General features: G+C 42.9%; 1 protein-coding gene across 6 annotated transcripts in view; it reads right to left on the bottom strand.

Annotated features, from left to right (window-relative positions):
- atp2b3b (ATPase plasma membrane Ca2+ transporting 3b) overlaps positions 1 to 19,131 on the bottom strand; it is a 135,112-nt gene that overhangs the window by 44,279 nt on the left and 71,702 nt on the right. For 2 of the 6 annotated variants that reach the window (XM_015342792.2, XM_015342819.2), the window contains exons 5-8: positions 17,768 to 17,893; positions 10,681 to 10,806; positions 3,087 to 3,185; positions 301 to 342 (exon numbers count right to left, since the gene is read on the bottom strand). In XM_015342792.2, coding sequence (XP_015198278.1) covers positions 301 to 342; positions 3,087 to 3,185; positions 10,681 to 10,806; positions 17,768 to 17,893 — 393 coding nt within the window. The remainder of the gene's footprint in view (positions 1 to 300; positions 343 to 3,086; positions 3,186 to 10,680; positions 10,807 to 17,767; positions 17,894 to 19,131) is intronic. The other 4 variants (XM_015342800.2, XM_015342828.2, XM_015342810.2 and 1 more) reach the window with 2 other exon arrangements.

Genomic DNA, 19,131 nt, shown 5'->3' on the forward strand with positions numbered 1-19,131 from the left:
CTATGAGCAAGTCTATTCTTTGTACTTATGGTGCATGTCACGTCCCTCAAGCAGCAGATGCAGGTGACCGCATTTAGACACAGCGCTGTGAGAAGAAACCACTGTCAGGCTAGTGCACACAGGCAAGGCTGTTAGCAGTGAGCTGGGAATTTTCGACATTCATTTAGCATTTTTCCTCTTCTCACTTTTGACCTCAGTGTACATACTGTTTATATTCATATTTCCTTCCTTCATATCACAGTATCGTTTCCCTCTCTCTGTTTGCCTGTTCTTATTTGAGTGTGTGTGTGTTTTCTTTACCTTTGTTCTGACTGTTTTCCACGGCTCCATCCTGCTGTTTGCCTGTGAGAGAGAAGGTGACAGAGACAAAGACCATATGAGACACATCACAGACCGCACAGTGGCAGGACAGACAGAGAGAGAGGCAAAGCAACAGGGATGTGGGACGTAAGAATGGGGAGAGGGGCGGCGGAGGACAGGAGCAACAAGTCTGGCAAGAAAACGAAACAAATTCTTTTAGAGAACAGCAACGCGTCATTGCAATTCCTGACGGGTGGGAGGAATTCATTACAGTACATAAAGTATTGTTGACATACCTTATACTGGCGCTTGATGCACTGCTGCTTAAAGACAGCTGGGTAACTAAAGTTCTGGAGAGTTACCAAGACCCTAAGGAACTTTGGAGAAGCAGTGAACCTGTCAGGGGTGGGATCTAAAGGAGAGTAACAGATCAGCAGGGTCTCTCGGCTGCTTGTGGTGGTTTATGTGGCCAGCCGGCGAAAACCGTGCAGTGTGAGGCACTGAGGGTAATTTCTGCTGTGGCTGTGCTCAGTCATTTCTTTCAAAAACAGGGAATGAACACAGGAGTCGGGGTGAGTCGGGCTTTCAGGTTCACATTTAGACGAGGATAAAACGGTAACATGTCCCATAGGGTTGCATGGAGAAGTGGCCTAGCTCTCCTATGAGTTGAAAGGGGGTTCACTTTCCATTCTGATTGATTGTTAGACGGTGAAAGGGGATAGATTTCCCTGAGGGGTTGGGTTAGAAGCACAGTGCAGGTCTCCTATGCTTCAAAATGAGCTTTCCAGGGGAAACCCATGAGGCAAAGCAGGGGAAGGACCAAGGAAGGATGGGAAGGTTTATGGACCAGGGCTGGTCCAGCCTTAGGCCCAGTTCCACAATTCCCCACTGGTTAACAAGTTTTACCAAACAAGGTGCAGGTACCCTATAACGAGGGACTGCTGAGGCTGGCAACACCTGGGTTGCGTTGCAGAACATCCTGATGGGCCACCCTGATTTCTAAGAAGTCAAAGCTTCCCTGTGTGAAGACTACCAGCACAGCTCTGTCATTTATGTTTATAATCCCTTTCCCCGTTAAATTACACACCAGCCTGTTTAATAGAAATACAAAAATCTAAAAATACAGTACATAATTCTCAGAAGGGAAAGTCAAAACAAACATTTAATCTTTCACTGATAACAGAGGTTTACTCATCAGATAAGGGAATGCAGATGGCTTAGTGACGGTTGATTACAGCTTTAAAGGCAGGTAGTCAAGAAAGCAGTCAACACCAAAACAGGAGAATCTTATTTATCAATTTATGCATTTTTTACTGTTTCTAAGCTCCGCTCACATTGACACATTTACGTTTATTTTTTTCATGATGAACACGTCTGCTCAAAGAGAGTTAAAAAGAAGCTCCTGTGCACAGTCCGCTCATAAAGGGAGACTAGTACGTGGTTTTTTTTAATTCTATTATTCTGTTGCTGGAGCCAACAAAGAACATAAATGAAACTTCTGCAGGGTCTTTTTACCTGGACTTTGGAGATTGGTCCATAGACAGCTAGCGTAAGTTACAAAGCACGTACTGCCATCATGGTGATGTTTAACAGAGAATATTACAACATTATAGGGAGGGTTTGGTGCACACGAACAGAACACTGTTTCTCCGAAATTTCGAAACTCTTTTCCAGCTACAACCAAAACCACTGTTACTTCTGAAAGGCAGCTTCTTCCACCTATAATACTTAAAAAAACATATTCTGAAATATTAATGTATCAATTTGCCTGTCATATTATCTATTTATAAAGTGTAATTTTGCTAATTTAAACTAGAGCATGAGCAGCAGTAGGGCCCTATTGACAACAATGATGAAATCAGAGGTGGTGGAGTGCAATTAACATTCTTGTCATCCGGCAGTGAGTGCAGTGTTATTATTTCTGTTATAATTTTTCTAAGGATTTAAGAAAAATTCCTCAGAGAGCATGGGAAGATAATGCACAGAATCGATGAACCTGGAAGGTATTTCCTTGTATGGTCTTCTGCCTCTTCTTTTACATTTAATTTAACTTGGAGCAACAAACTTGTCACTCCACAAGTACCAGCTGATTTCCAGTACTGCTGAAAAGGGCAATGAAACGTTCAGAGTCAGTTGTACAATACTTTCGAAGTCATGGGTGCTTGTCAGTTTTTTTCCCTTCTTTTTGCACTGTAAATGGAATTTCTGTAGGACACAGCACACCTCACACCGAGAATGGACATATTTAGACAAAGAGATTAACAGAAGCCAAAGAGTATTGTAGCATTTCATACTCTTCAGTATTAGACTGTCCCATGACCTCTCTCTTTTTCCTGCTCACTCCTTCCTCTTCCTCCCTTATAAACGCAGGCTGAAGCCCATACTCTCTCTTTCTCCTCGTGTGTGTCCAGCGGATGCCTGTGACTCTCTCTCCCTGCCTTTCCCACTATTCTCCTGCTCCGTGACTAGTGCCCCCCCATCTGTAATGAAAAGGGCTACAATCCTGTATGAGCTTGGCTTGCCTGCTCAGGCCTGTCTTTTCACATCACCTGCCCTGGCTATCCCAGAGGTCCTTACTGCTGTTATACCGCTGTAATCGTTGACCACACTAAGTCTGCTGTTTAAGAACAGCGCCCCCCACAGGTTTTGTAAATTCCAGGGTGTCCCTTCAGTTCTAACCTATCCACGCAGGACAGAGTAAATGGCGTCCGAGTCCTGTCCTGGTTTTCTGTATCAGCTCCACCTAGTGGAGAGGGGCTGCGTTGGGTGGGCGAGAGTCGACGTACCATTGGTGATGCCACTTGGTTTACCGTCGTTGGGCAAGTCAGGTGTGTCAGCAGCTTGAGAGGACATCAAGTTGGCAGTGCCAGCTAGGGGGTTAGCGTCTGGGGTGGTAGGGTGTTGGGTCGGGGGGGCAAGGTGGAGGCAAACAGGAGTCGGGAGAGAGGGAGGGGTGAGAGAAAGGAAAAGAGCAAGGGGCCGATTGAGGCAAAGGGGATGAGAAACGAAAAGAAAAAAAAAAGAAAAGGAAATCATGAGCAACCAAAAATTAAGAGGAAACCCAAACAGAAAATGGTGGGCTTGTTTTGTATTACTTCAAGCTGTGAAAAAAGCAGCTAGATTCAAGGGCAGCACTGGTGGTGACTTACAGCTGCTTTGAAAGGTTGTCAGAAAGAAACATTAAAGAAAAAAAGATTATGAATGGTGACGGATTGATGCATTATTCTGCAACACGTGTTCCTGCTTTACCTCCTTGGGTAGATTCCTTCTCCTGTGGCCAGCAGCGTGATGGCCAGTCCTGCAGTGTGGCAAGCAATACGCAGCCCTGCACAGCGCAGACCCATGTGGACTAAGGAACAGCATCTCACGAGGACATTAAACTATCTTTTGGACTCAATTTATTCATGCAGGTGAAGCTCTGCCAGAATGAAAACACCTAAAAGCCAACTAGCCTACGTCATGGCAAGTATGGTATGAACTGTTTGTGCTTCCAAAGTGTTGCTGTGTCCTGTGTTATTACCACAATGTCATGGTGAGCATATCTAACAGTGGAGGTCACAATGAAAAGGCTGGAGAAAGAGCTCAGCTGGAATAGTATATTCTGGTTTGGATGTACCAATCTAAAAGGTACAATGCATAGCTGCCTCAGAGAAGTTAAAAGTCTTCTTATTCTAGGGAAGAAGGAAATATATTAATAGCACAACCAGAACATTTCTTAGATGTATCATATTGGCCACCTGTTCTCTATTCACCCATCTAGCTATTACATTCTTTTCCATGTACCAATACCAATGAAAAATGCCTTGCCTTTGCCCCAACACAATTTAGAGATTTTCCAGAATGAAGGGCACATTTCTCCAGAGTTTAGGTTACCCGAGTTGGTATTTAATTACCTACACACACAAAAACTGTAGGTGTGGACTGCCCTGTCAAAGCCACTCTTAAAGCAGCCCTCAATAATTCATTATTCAACATTCCTCCCTGCTGAAGTCCGGGTGAAGATAAGAGTGGGGCTGAATTATCCATGAGCAAAAAAAGACATCCATTTTGGGTTGCTCACTTAGCCTGGGCTCTCAATATTTCATGTCTGGGTCTTTAAATAATGCACACATGCACACACACAAACTGAACAACCTTCTTCCCAGCAGTAAGGGCTCCGAATTGTGGGAATTGACAGACCACAAATCAAAATTGGTTTTGCCTGTAATAGCATAGAAATTTACCTGCCTTTGGAAAACTTGTGCAGACTCTTTATGAGCTTAGATGGAAAAAAAAAATGTTCACCTCCACTCTTTTCACTCAATTGCTTGCCCGAGTCTTTTCAGTGATCAGCACACACAACAACATCCGCTAACACTGCATCTGTTTACTCCTGTGACCCACAGTTTACAGATCTTCCAATGTTAAAGTGAGTTTCATTCATTTTCACCAGCATCCCATATGGGAACCTTCACATAACTCCTGCAACATGTGCTGGACTAGAGCGGAATGGAGATTTTGGGGGATCACTTGAAAGAGTAGATGGGTTTCTGGCTGATCACAGCTACAAGGATGTCAGGAATGACAATACAATCTGATCAAACCCAACCCTGCAGCATGAGTACTCAATTTAGAGGAGGGGTGTCACCTTCACTGTTATCCACCCACAGCTTCAGGTCAGGACAGAGGCCCAGGTGGATGCCATCATCCCCTTCTCTTCAGTATACTCAATCTACTGGGTGCAGTGCATGTTGTCCAGGAAACGATGACTGAGAAAGAAAACGTAATCAGGACTGTGTATTAAACTCAACTAACCTGATGCTGTATCTGATCCATGTACCTGATAAACCTATTGTGGCATGACGTGAGGGGCGTGCCCAGCGTGGAGGCAGAGCGCTGGTAGCCCTCAGCTTTGTAGTCCCAGCTGCAGTCCTATAAAGGCACACTGGACACCCCCCGACGGGACGAGAAGGGCCACCCCCGGAAGGGGAAGTTTACACCGACAGTCCCGTAAGGTGATTGCACCCACGTAAGGCGTTTCATTTTCTTTTTGCCTGTCCAATCACGTATTCTCACCGGGGCAGACACACACAAGTTCTTGTTTTGTTTTTGCCTTACGCGCCCTGTTCACCAGACTGTGCCGCTAAACAGGGTAAGTCTAGTCTGGTCACCACTGTGCTTGCGGTTCTTTTTTTCCCAGGCTGGTCCCTGTCAAATAGTGCACGCCCAGCTTGGAGGTCACAAGGCACAGCAGTAGTCCTTTCTTTTGGCCTTTTCGTTTAATTTTTCACTCCTTTTGAGTTATTTTTGGTCCCTGCTAACCTCACACCCGAGGCGTTGACTTTTTACCAGTGCTCGCTGCAGCTCCTCCCACTCCGCACTGTCACACTGTGACCTTTGGGAATGAATGTTAATCATCTCTCACCAATTACAATGCTGAAATGCAATACTATTCAAATAAACCTTCAATCCTGTTTTGGATATATACTGCATATTGAAAGTCAGCAGCTACAGACAGCTGTTTTGTCTTCATTAGTCAGGCATATCCATCTTTGCAGAAATATGAAATTTTCATTAAACTTGTCAATTTTTAGCCATAATTAAAAAAAAGCCACACATTCAAAGTGACCGAACTGACACAGCTGAAAGCATATTCACAGATACATAGGCAGTTGTAGACAGATACCCATATGCTCACTGTCACGAGTGCTGCTTTCCATTCACCTCTTTGCACTGCTACATTGCAGAATATTGACTTATTCTGTATTGAATATGCTTTGCAGAAAAATTTATGCCACACTTAAGAAACACTCACTGTAAGTTGAGTCAAACATAACGCAAAGAGGATTTCTTTGGTTTCTAACCTTTTGACTTTCATTTGCTGAGAACTAAATAACAGGTGCTTCCAAGTTAAAGTTGAGAGGGTTTTGAGGTTTTTTGTTTCTGTCACCAAATGGCAGAAGTTCCTCTGTATATTATGTAAAATAACCCGTAGGTGTGCTTTTGCTAAAATGACCACCTGGCTGTAAGCTTCACTTGTTCCTACTGTATTTCATTATTCAGCAGCTCAGACACCAGATGTAGAGATAAAGAGATACAGACTTGATGACACATGTTGAGCGACTTCAAAGAAGGGTGGCTTTGAAGGCTGTGATAGGGAACAGGTCAGGTGTTGTTGATTGATTACTGCTTTCCCCAGGACCCCAAGCAAGGTCTTTTAAAAGTCATTGTGATGGGACATTCCCCAGCTGCATGGTGTTGGATCTTGTTGCAAGAAAATGCACAGAAGTGTGGTTTATCTTCATCTATCCCTTTTATAGTTTTCAGGGGTCTCACTTACAGTTCTCACTGCTCTTAGTAGATACAAAAATACATTCACCTGGTCAAGATATTTGTGTTACATCTACTTTCTCATCCTGACACTCTCTAGTTTGGTTTCAAAACGATTTTGAAGATCCAGGTGAAGTAGCAGTCGACATCATTGGGAAATGCAATAAATGTGGTCATACATCTTGTTAATCTGATGTTCTTCAAATTTCAATGTAATCTTACACTGGTAAAAAATTAATATGCAATATCGTGTTAATCTCCTGTTGTGATGACGCAGAGTGTTGATTCACATGATAATGTCATATTTGCTCTTGTTTCTCTTCAGCAGCCCATAACTTAGATGCGGTGTTGAGTCTCAGCATCCCTCAACACTCCAGCCTCTTTTCAAAGCACAGCACAGCACATGCAAAATCACAGTTTGGAAAACTAACAATAGGCCAAGACTTGAAAGTGGTGGTAACTGGATTATAATATTTTTAAAATGCAGAACAAATAATAACTTATTCTCTTCACGAACCTAATCTAGATTCACGAACTGAGACTTAATCTCCACTCTCCACCTGCCAGTGAGTAAGTGACAATCTCGCACATGCGCACACACCATGAGATTTGCAGGCATCCTCTGAGATGTCTTCTGTCCCCGCAATCCGGAGAACAAATAATGGAGAGTCTTCCACAGGACAGACACATCACCAAGTAAACTACGGTAAACATCTGTAGACTTAAGTGCCTGGTTGTTAATCAAGAGTTTTTTTTTTTGCACGGTCAACCAGCGATCTTTTGTGCTGAGTCTACCACACCTGATCCCAAACCTCTGGAAGTAATGGCCCCTAGCTGGGATACCCAGTCATATCTGACGCATTGTAAAACTGTCACATCCACCAGCAACCACATTCTACCCCGCAAACGACCTCTCTCTAATCAGGCCACAGCTACTGGTAATTCCAGCAAGCGCCAGCACGCTGATCAATTATCCAACCATGACACCATGCTAATGACCGCACCCTCTACTTCCAGGGATATTTAAGCCCTCACTACCCTCAGGCCTGCGCTCGGTATTGGCCTCTTTTCTAGGAGCTCCTACCTCACTGCTCAAAGCAGAGATATTCTCTTACTTCTGGCCTTCAAAACTTGACCTTTGTCCCTCTACTTCAGTCCAACATCTAGGATAAGTAGCTATTGATCTCCTTTCCCTTTTGCCCTTTTCCCCAGTTCTCCGAAACTTTCAGAACAACGCAGAAGATCCTTCCTCTCTCATCGGCGTATCACTCGCAACAAAAAACCTGGATCAGACTCCACAGTCTCCAGGTTGAGCAGTCACCCAGGAGGCCCACAAAGGTAGTTTTGAAAAGTTCCAAGCCTTCCACAGAAGTACTTCAGTGTCACACCTGTATAGGGTCAAGCGCACCTACTTAAGCAGCACCTGTGTGTCGATTCTGCTTTTTGATCAATGCTAAGCCAACACAGAACACTGTCATTAACACAGGGCTACATTAAGTGATGGGCAAGCTAGTAGGCATGTGCCTAGAGCCAAAGTGTTTAGGAAAGGCTCTGTCAGAACTGCTAACTGTTCATGTTTAAAGTTTTAGAAATTACAAGTTTTAAATTTAACTGCATTTATAAGATGTTTCCACATGTTTTGACCTGTTTACAGGTGCACCTAGAGAGTTGCACACAAGCTCAGGTTTGTTAATGGTTGCCATGGGCTACAAGGAAAACCGCACAGTTTGTCGGTTAGTTTTGCCCACTTTGCGCTGCCACCAAACAATGTCTCTTTTGAGAGCAGCAAAGAGCAAGAGCACAAAAAAAAAAAACAAAGGAGTCTGTACAGAAACATGTTATGATATCTGTGACTGAAAGGGACTAAACAGCAACTAAGTCTATGAAGAAGTAGAGTAAAAAACAGATTTTAGACACAGGTTGATTTTCTGAATATTGTTTGAACATCTAAAATAGCCTTTCAAAGCTATTGCTTTGAAATGCAAACATTTCAGCAATGACCTTGTGCAGGCTAGACATGAGGGTCCCCAGCAGACAGAGGTCTTTGGATGTCCAGCTGTACAGTGATCCAGCCGTTTCACTCCAGCGGTTCTGGAGATCAGTCATCTTGTTTGATGGAACATGTGCAAAATTACCTTTGATCAAAAGTGTGTGTCCTTGGATTGTGATGAATTGGTTGAAGAGTTGTCCAGGAGAAAAGTAAATGCAAGGGGCCAAATATACAGTATAGTACAGTGCCTTGCGAAAGTATTCGGCCCCCTTGAACTTTTCAACCTTTTGCCACATTTCAGGCTTCAAACATAAAGATATAAATTTTTTATTTTATGTGAAGAATCACCAACAAGTGGGACACAATTGTGAAGTGGAACGAAATCTATTGGATTTTTGAAACTTTTTTAACTAATAAAAAAATGAAAAGTGGGGCGTGCAAAATTATTCGGCCCCCTTGCGTTAATACTTCGTAGAGCCACCTTTTGCTGCGATTACAGCTGCAAGTCGCTTGGGGTATGTCTCTATCAGTTTTGCACATCGAGAGACTGAAATTCTTGCCCATTCTTCCTTGCAAAACAGCTCGAGCTCAGTGAGGTTGGATGGAGAGCGTTTGTGAACAGCAGTTTTCAGCTCTTTCCACAGATTCTCGATTGGATTCAGGTCTGGACTTTGACTTGGCCATTCAAACACCTGGATACGTTTATTTGTGAACCATTCCTTTGTAGATTTTGCTGTATGTTTGGGATCATTGTCTTGTTGGAAGATAAATCTCCGTCCCAGTTTCAGGTCTTTTGCAGACTCCAACAGGTTTTCATCCAGAATGGTCCTGTATTTGGCTGCATCCATCTTCCCCTCAATTTTAACCATCTTCCCTGTCCCTGCTGAAGAAAAGCAGGCCCAAACCATGATGCTGCCACCACCATGTTTGACAGTGGGGATGGTGTGTTGAGGGTGATGAGCTGTGTTGCTTTTACGCCAAACATATCGTTTTGCATTGTGGCCAAAAAGTTCGATTTTGGTTTCATCTGACCAGAGCACCTTCTTCCACATGTTTGGGGTGTCTCCCAGGTGGCTTGTGGCAAACTTTAGACGAGACTTTTTATGGATATCTTTGAGAAATGGCTTTCTTCTTGCCACTCTTCCATAAAGGCCAGATTTGTGCAGTGTAAGACTGATTGTTGTCCTATGGACAGACTCTCCCACCTCAGCTGTAGTTCTCTGCAGTTCATCCAGAGTGATCATGGGCCTCTTGGCTGCATCTCTGATCAGTCTTCTCCTTGTCTGAGCTGAAAGTTTAGAGGGATGGCCAGGTCTTGGTAGATTTGCAGTGGTCTGATACTCCTTCCATTTCAAGATGATCGCTTGCACAGTGCTCCTTGGGATGTTTGAAGCTTGGGAAATCTTTTTGTATCCAAATCCGGCTTTAAACTTCTCCACAACAGTATTACAGACCTGCCTGGTGTGTTCCTTGGTCTTCATGATGCTCTCTGCGCTTTCAACAGAACCTTGAGACTATCACAGAGCAGGTGCATTTATACAGAGACTTGATTACACACAGGTGGATTCTATTTATCACCATCAGTCATTTAGGACAACATTGGATCATTCAGAGATCCTCGCTGAACTTCTGGAGTGAGTTTGCTGCACTGAAAGTAAAGGGGCCGAATAATTTTGCACGCCCCACTTTTCATTTTTTTATTAGTTAAAAAAGTTTCAAAAATCCAATAGATTTCATTCCACTTCACAATTGTGTCCCACTTGTTGGTGATTCTTCACATAAAATAAAAAAAATATATCTTTATGTTTGAAGCCTGAAATGTGGCAAAAGGTTGAAAAGTTCAAGGGGGCCGAATACTTTCGCAAGGCACTGTATATCAGCACTGTAAATCATAGTATTTTTGAGTGTTATTACATCAGCATCAAACTAATGGAGGCTGAGGGGAAAGGATAGCTGCTGTTTTTTTCACTGGACACAAACACTATTCTCTCAGAGTCTCACGCTCCCCAAACCGGCGAGGGATCCAGTGCAACACAGGGAGACCTGCCTGGTCCAATAACCTCCCAACTTTCTGTGCCTACCTTTCTTGTCTTTCTTCTCCTCCTCCCCCTCTCCAGCTCCCAGCAGGGTGAAGATGATGCCAGTCTGGGAATTGACCCCCACAGCCGTGACTACCATCCTGCCAGAGCCTTCCATGACATGTGTGCCTGCGATGAAAACACGCAAAGAAAAAGAAAGAAAGAACGAATGAATGAAAGAAACGGGTTCCCGTTATTCTGCATCTTAGCACGATGTGCACGCTTTGACAAAAACTGCAGTGTTTGAACTCGAGATCATGCTGCGGTGCATCAAGACCAGTGTAGAGGACGATTAAAAATTGGCTTGTGTCGATTCACTCCAGTAGCTGCTACGTACTCAGCTCTGTCACTACAGCTGGGATCGAAGATCTATTTTCTGTCATCCATCCTTCCATTTTCTAACTGCTTTATCCAATACAGGGAGCCGGAGCCTATCCCAGCAAGCAACAGGCACAGGGCAGGGTATACCCTGGACAGGACGCCGGTCCATGTATACAGTCTTTTGCCATTGAAAATTAAAACACAAAATACAATGGACAAAAACAAAAGAAAGGTTCTTAACAATCTTTTACCACATGGAGTCACTAAGAACTCTTTCAAAAGTAAAACACAGTCATGTCTTTTGCATATAGTGTGCTGATTTAACTCATCTGCTATCTTGGGATGGTTTTGCACTTGACAAACGTTGCTTCCAAATAACTGCCAGCAATTCCTGGGATGTAATATGGGAACAGTACACACAGCAAAATAGTTTCAAACAAATTTTAATTGAAAAAGTAAGGAAGCTTTTTGTACATGGCTAACATATTAGTTGCCTGTCCCTGGACAAGGAATTGTCACGACTGTAGTCCCTCAACCTTAAGGGCGCTCTGGCCCTTTCACTTCGGACATGATTTTGTGCACCTGTCCCCTGTTTCAGCCTGTTTCCAGTCCTCCTTAAAGCCAGGTGCTGACGTTAATCCGGGCTCTGCATCTGATCTCCGTATTATGCGAGTCCGGGACCTGGAAGTGCCTGACCCCATAAAGTTTTTATTCTCTGTTCCCGTTCCCCTTCCGCCGGTTCCGACCCGGTTCTAGTTTTTATCTTGTTTGTTCCCGGATGGACTCCCCGGCTTTGGACTTTTCTCGTGTTTGGATTCCCCCTTTGGATTTCTACTGGATTGTTTGCCCCGGACTCACCCCCCTGGACACCTTCGCATTTTGGACACGCCCCCCCCATATTCATTCCTGATTCCTGCATGGCTTTTCTCCCCAGTGTTTCCTCACTTCCCTGGATTGTGTCGTCCGCATAGGGTCTGAAAGAACTGTTCAGTTACAGGAATATAAAGGGTAAGTACTAGTAAAGGTAAACTTGAAGAAGAAGCGGAAGAAACATTGGTGGACTTTTTAGGAAGTGTGCATCACAAATACTCTTCCCACTGCACCTCTAGTTAATCAGTTCTGGAACAGTGGGCATGAGGAAAACAATCTTTGGAGAAAATGCAGAAAGCATTCCACAAAACACATAGTGGATCTTTTTTCTTTTAAGCATGCATGACTGCATACTAGCATCTGTATGCAACAGCCATCTGTTCACTTTGCACAGTCTAATAACTGAAGTGCCCTACTTAGAGAGTTCCTTTTAAAGTGCCAAACCTACAAAGTGGAAAGTTAAATGAGAGCTGAGATTCACTGAAACTGCAAAGCTGGTGATGACCACGTGTGAGATGCAGGAGAGCAGAAGCAATGGCCTGGAAGAGAACTTTAATTAGGATGGGATTTTTAATTAAAGTAAAAGGAGATCTGATGTGTGAGTGTAATTGGATTGTGTGCCCGAGAGGTAGTCTCAGGGATCTTTCGTCACCAGGACTGTCTTACAGAAGAATTACACACGCCAATGAATTAGAGAGGGCCGTGCCATGCCCTTCAAACCAACTGTAAAAAACCCCACGGAACTCTGCACGTTTTTTACTCTTTATTCCCCAGTCAAGATGGTAGCCCAATGGTTTAGATTAGCAATGAAGCCACTCACTGTATGGGTAATGTCGCCTGGGTGACAGCTTACAGACTACAGTACGTGACCACACAGGGCCCCTAAAAAACTTGGAAAAGCTCTGATGATGACTTTTTTGTGACATCAGTACAACCAGGGTCTCCACTTATGGTTTTCGCATTGATCAGCCACAGAAATGTGAGGCCCATCAAGGTCTCATCTCTTTATACCAGGTGTCAGTTTTCTTCTATGGCCTTGCCCGTTATTAACTAGGTGCAAAACCTTTCCTGGGAATGCCATCGGACAGCGGTATAATTGCGTTCTCACAAATCAGAGGAGACAAATCCTGTCACAACTGTGGAAGATCGGCTCTACACATCTGCTTTGGCATCTCGACCAGTTGTTCGAGTCAACTGGAGCCAGATAAAACGAAAAGTGTTAGGATTACATTATGCACCGAAACACAGGCCATTTTGTGTCTGTATTTGACCTGTTTGTCACCTTTCAGGTCTTTCAGTCATTTGTCGCTCTTTACATCCTCTTGCTGGGACAGGGTGTAATTTCTTGTTGATGTTCTAACATGGTAGATGACAATCTCCCATGTTAACACCACACCACGAAGTGGAACTGAGTCTCTGAGTGTAAGAAGCACAAACGCTGGAATGTATTGTATCGCCACAATCAATTTAACACGTTTATATACCATGGGATTAGATTATCCACCCAAAAACACATTTTCTTAATAAATATTTAACATTATTATTACGTCAGAGATCTCGTTTTGCACCTAATTTGTTGCAAGAAATCATAAACATTTGAAGATGCCAATCAAAGCAGAGACAATACGGAAGACAATATGGAATACAAAAATAACACGGTAATGTGTTTTTCAGTCAAAAATTGTTCAGTCAAAAATGTACAGTATTTGTTAGGACCTACTTAGAGAAAAAGCACAGCATATTCTGAATTAGAGGAAACTACTTTGAAACTTTCTCTGAAAATCTTGGATCAATCAGAAGAGGGGTATCAAACCTTCTGCTTTTCAGTCCACCTGAGCTCTCGGTTACATACAGAAGTTGTTCTAGTTATTAAGTTAATAGCATAATTGCAGTTCTGTAACAGGGTGATTAATAGGCAACTGTACCATCAGGGAAGTGGATTTATCTATAACTGAAGGGAAGTGTTTATCTATAACTGAATCTTATTCTGTACCTTTACTGAAGTGGATATTTTGAGAAACTAACTGTATAAGACATTAAGAAAAAAACACCTACTGTATACAAGCACAAGTAAAGAATTAGGTTAATTGTTTCACTGACTGCTGAGGTTGGAACAAAAACCACAAACACCAAGTCTGACATAACTGGATTACTGGATTACTTGAGTAACAATTCTGTTAAACACAGCCTTCAAAGTACTGTACAATGTACTGTATATTATATACTTCTGTTAATCTTTGAGCTTTTACTTCTACTACTTATACAGTACTGGTCTGCAATGCTGAGATACAGTAACAGCCGATGTCACCTCATTTTTGATGCCACACAGCCCATTAAAATGAATAGGGGACAGCTTATTTAACCCCTGGTGGAATTAGTTTGGTTTGTGCTGGTGTAACAGGGCTCAGTGCACTGGGCCAGTTAGAGAAGTGACATCCCTTCCTCTTAAATCTAGACAATGTAAAACTGTGTCTCTGCAGAGGCCTGTACTTGGCGCGACAGGATTAAATCTCAGCAGGAGCAGGGAGAACCACACTGGTCACTGGTCACACAGGGAAAGACACGCCTCTGAAATTCATATCACTGAGGCTGACGGTCACATTTTTGTCATGATTCCATGTCAAATACATTTTTTAAAAAAGCGTGACCTTGAAATGCTCATTCTTTTGCAGACAGAGGGATGCCGAGACACACCAAGGGAGTGATACTGGCTTTTCAGTGAGCTGAACCAGACAGCACGCTGCTGAAGACTGCTGCCGAGCAGTGAAGCAAAATGGGTTCTGACTGGAAACCACAGCAAGTGCTGAGACACATGGTAGGAACAGCCATTTATAACGGTCTCCTCCAACTCTGTTTGTCAGGGAAGCATGGTGCACACTATCTGATGTGCTGTGTTAAAGCATGATCTTAAAATGCTCTTATCCAAGTCAGTGCTTTTCGTATGAAGAGACAGAGTACTCTGCCTGGTGACTGTCCAGCTTAATCAGTCTTACTAAACTCAGCTTCACTGCTTTTACTGTATTTCTCTACAGCAATGCTATAGCATGTCACAACATATACTTTGAATGTTTAGTAAGCTAGACATCTCACTACGGTAAATGGTCCAATACTGCCTATGATCGACTGTATCACAATGGCTATATAAAGTAGTGGGAGGAACAGATAGAGGTCAAATCCCTGCTGAAAACCTGGAAGTGCAGGATTAACATTTTCTTATTCCCTTGCAGCCCAAATGGCGATACAGGCAACCCTTCAAGTAGCTCGTGGAGTAAAGCTTGATATGTGCGGGATAAGGCAATCCGAAAAGATTGTGACCCTAAAACAAATGAGCAAATTTTGGAATGAATCTTGGCAAAAAAAATCCAGCAAAAGGTCAGGTTTTCTGCCTGGAATTTTAGCTCTCTTTGTTTTTTCGCTACCGTCTGCATTATGATTTTAGTTCACAAATTCTATTGTGATCTGCCCAGCCCAGTTTCAAAACTCTGAAAATATTGACTGGTGGAGGAAAAAAGAAATCCCTTCTTTTCTTCTGGGCGTTGACTAGACGTGAAAGCAAGCTGGGAATCTCCGCAGCAGCCTGGATTCTCTGTTTGAAAAAAGGACAAGGCTGAAATCCAATTACCTTTATCTGCTTCAAGGGCCTGCTCAGTAATTTCCTAATATACGGAAGCTGTTGGTTTTTCCCTAGTGAAGGCCCTATGCTACCAGCCACTCCATATAACGACAGCATCATTTTTCAATTATTCAGTGGTTTCTATTTTTAACCTCACACAGAGACAACTTTAACCCCTTCCTCTGATATTTCAAATAAACAGGGTCAGACAAGTGTCTTGGGAGAAGCTATTTGGATTGCAGTTCAGATAAAATATTATCTACAACTAACTTATTTTTAGCTTAGAACGGTTTCATTTTTAGCTACCGAATAGCTTATATTAACCCAGATCTTCAAAGTGATCTACAAAGTCCATAGGGCACATACTGTAGGACTTTGCAGTTCAGTACAACACAGAAGAAGCACTACTAAAACACAGGCAACAAGCAAAAGTGAAAACAGATAAAAATAGTGACCAAAATGAAGAAGCCACTTGTTTGTTACTGTGTTCTGATCTTAAGAATTAAACTGTTATTATGTATTTTTAAGCAGAACATGCTTCTTTATTCACAGTGCTCATTCCAAGTATTGTCAGGCTCAAGATCTGCCGAGCCTCAACACTGTTTAACTTCATGACACAACTGGTGATAAACACAAGATACCTGCCATGTGAGTCATCTGATTACCAGTGTTGCTCATTGGGCTTGCCATCTCTCTCCATTCTTGGTCAACCTCATTACTGCCTGACACCCTCACTCTGACCTCATGCACTGACCTTCAGAGGCCAGCTGAGAGGTTGCGGGTTCAAAACTGCTGTTGTACCCTTGAGCAAGGTTTTCTAACCACTTCATCCAATTCAGGATTGCCAGGGAGCTGGAGCCTATCCCAGCAAGCCCCGGGCACAAGGCAGGTTACACCCTGGACGGGACGCCAGTCTATCTCAGATGTCACACAAATTGCTGCAGTAAAATACCCAGCTGTAGACATGGGTGCAAATGTATGTTCCCCTGGGTAAAAGCATAAAATAAATGAGTAAATAGTAGTAGATTTATTTTCAGGATCTGCTCACATGTCAAATTCTTGTCCAGCATGTCGCGTTGAGAATAACATCAAGCTTGTGGGAATACACCTTTATTGTGTGCTCTAGGTCATAGCAAGCAAACTGCTGTGGCTGCTTTGATCTTGCAAGATCAACCTGAGAAACTACGGCCATTTCCTGAACGCATCGCATCCAACTAGGCGTGTACAGAAAAAGAGACACCTGTGAATAAACATGAACCAGCTATAAGCAATGGCTGTTCAGGTCCCTGGATCGGGGAGTTAAGTTGTCCTACTGGAAAAAGTCTCTGCTTGACTGCTGGCTCATGCCCTGGCTGATTTGTGGTCTCCTGAGAACGTTATTTAAACCCTCTGAGTGGCCTTTGTTGGATGAGCATAGCAGTACATGTTAATGAACATTTCACCCCAGAATGTGAACAAAGTATCAGTTTAATTAATCACAGTAGAGTCCCAATTATCTGACTTAAATGGAACCAATAGTATGTCAGATAATTGAAAATGTCAGATAATGCGGAAACTGAGTAGACAAATCATAGATTAATGGAAGTGCCATATAAGTATGAAATCTGGTTTATTAATCTACTGTAAATCAGAGATTTCTCTTGAAGTATCAGACCTTTGATAGGCATGCCCTTATCCCTTTGCTGCGTGAACCACAAGAACAAGGCTTCACTGACCTTTCCAGATTTACATTTCTTCATCGTTTTTCTGTCCCTCAGTCCTTCAGTTGAGGCCCGATCAAAGCACCGCTTTTCTAGCTCATTTCTTTTCCTCTTCCACTAACCAACTGTAACTCGTCCCACACCGAATTCAGATGCAATTTCTTTACATGGACTCGCCTTTGCCTGGTCTTTTCAACACTTCAAGCTTTTGTTCCATTGAAAGAACTACTTTCTTTCTCTTCGCACTTGTCATGTCTCTCAAATAATAAAATCATACTGTATACACGAGCGCAAACGAACAAGCGAAGCTACATTAATAGCAGTATTCGACACACTGACTGACAAAGCAGCATGGGATTGGGCATAACATTATCCATGTGCACGCATACAGTACATAGCATATACTGGATGTATATAGCATGTTGATTGCTATGTTGGATAAAACGGAAGGTTGGATAATCGAAGGTCGGATAATCGAGACCGTACTGTACTCTGAATATACTGCAGGTATAAACTACAGTGGTACAGCATGGGCAGCAGAATCTCTTGGCTCAATGCCGGAAGAAATCTGATGAATCGTCCTTACCGGATAGAAGCATCGGATCTTTTTCTGTTGACTTCTTTACGTGGTCTGACTCTCCAGTGAGGGAGCTCTCGTCGATCTTCAGGTCGTTCCCCTGAATCATAATCCCGTCAGTCGGGAGGAGGTCACCTAGATGAAGAGAGAAGCCATGTTATAGTGATGGCGGCACACCTCTCTTTTAAGATGGAGACTCAAAACGTGTGGAACCCAAACACGAGACAGAGTGCAGCAGCAGGATGAAATGTTCTCTGGGTTTCCCCCAGTCTCTCCGATCTTCATTGTTCTAGATCACACAAGTAAGGATCTCGGACCTCTCTGTATTCTGACAGTTGGAGCTGTCCTTCCATTAAGCATAACATTTCCTAAGCATACAAGTCCCCTTTCTAGCCTTTATCAGCCACGCAACAAGTTTGTGTTTGCCTCAAGTTTTTCCGCTGGGTTCTCAGAAGATGGTAAGATTCCTAAAAATGCTCAAAATAGCTTCGAAGAGTTCACCTTAAGAAGGTGACAGTAAAAGCATGGGAAAAGACATACAGACAAGGCATTAATGCTGGGCAAATTCACAGAATATTATAGCTTGGCTATAGGTTATGAGTAGGTACAACAGCAGTGGTCTCTGCTAGTCTTTTCTATACTGCCTCAGGACACCCTCATACAGCCTCTGATCTTGCGTATCATTTATATATATGACCTTTCTTGGCATACAACAAAATCCAGAAACATTTAGACTAGAATGGAACTGGAAAAGAAAAAAAAAGATAACCGAAATGGAAGTTACAAAGGGAACAAAGACCAAGGGAGAACCAAAGAGGAAAACAAGACAAATGATCTGATAACAAGAGCCGATACCTAAATGATACGCAAAGAGTGTCAGAATCACATTAGACAAGATAGAAGCTGCCGCATTTGCAGGAAATGGTGATGTTCCTGGAAATCACAGAAACACAGCTAACTGAAAAAGAAGGAGAGGGGTGTAACTTCAGCGGATAAACTATGTTCCGGAGACACAGGAAAGACAGGACAGGGGTGGAGCAAATGGAGTAGAACTTTGTATCAGAAAGAGTATTCAGGCTCAGGAAGCTAAGTTAGAATCAGGAATCTCTGAATCTATGGGGATCAGGAATTAAAAAAAAAAAAAACATTCCAGAAGAAGATACAGTATCTTCTAAGAAACAACCAAAAGCCCTGGATCAGTTACCTACTCACTAAAAAATGGGCTAGATGGGCTGAATGGTCTCCTCTCAGTTGATATCTTTCTTTTGCTTGTAAGTATTCTTTTAGGTACTGTAATGTTTACAAGGGCACTTTTTATAATCTGCCTTGACATGCCAGCTCTTTCCAAGTTCACTTCATATCCTCCTTATCCT

Source organism: Lepisosteus oculatus, chromosome 2 (genome assembly GCF_040954835.1).
Source record: "Lepisosteus oculatus isolate fLepOcu1 chromosome 2, fLepOcu1.hap2, whole genome shotgun sequence".
NCBI lineage: Eukaryota > Metazoa > Chordata > Actinopteri > Semionotiformes > Lepisosteidae > Lepisosteus > Lepisosteus oculatus.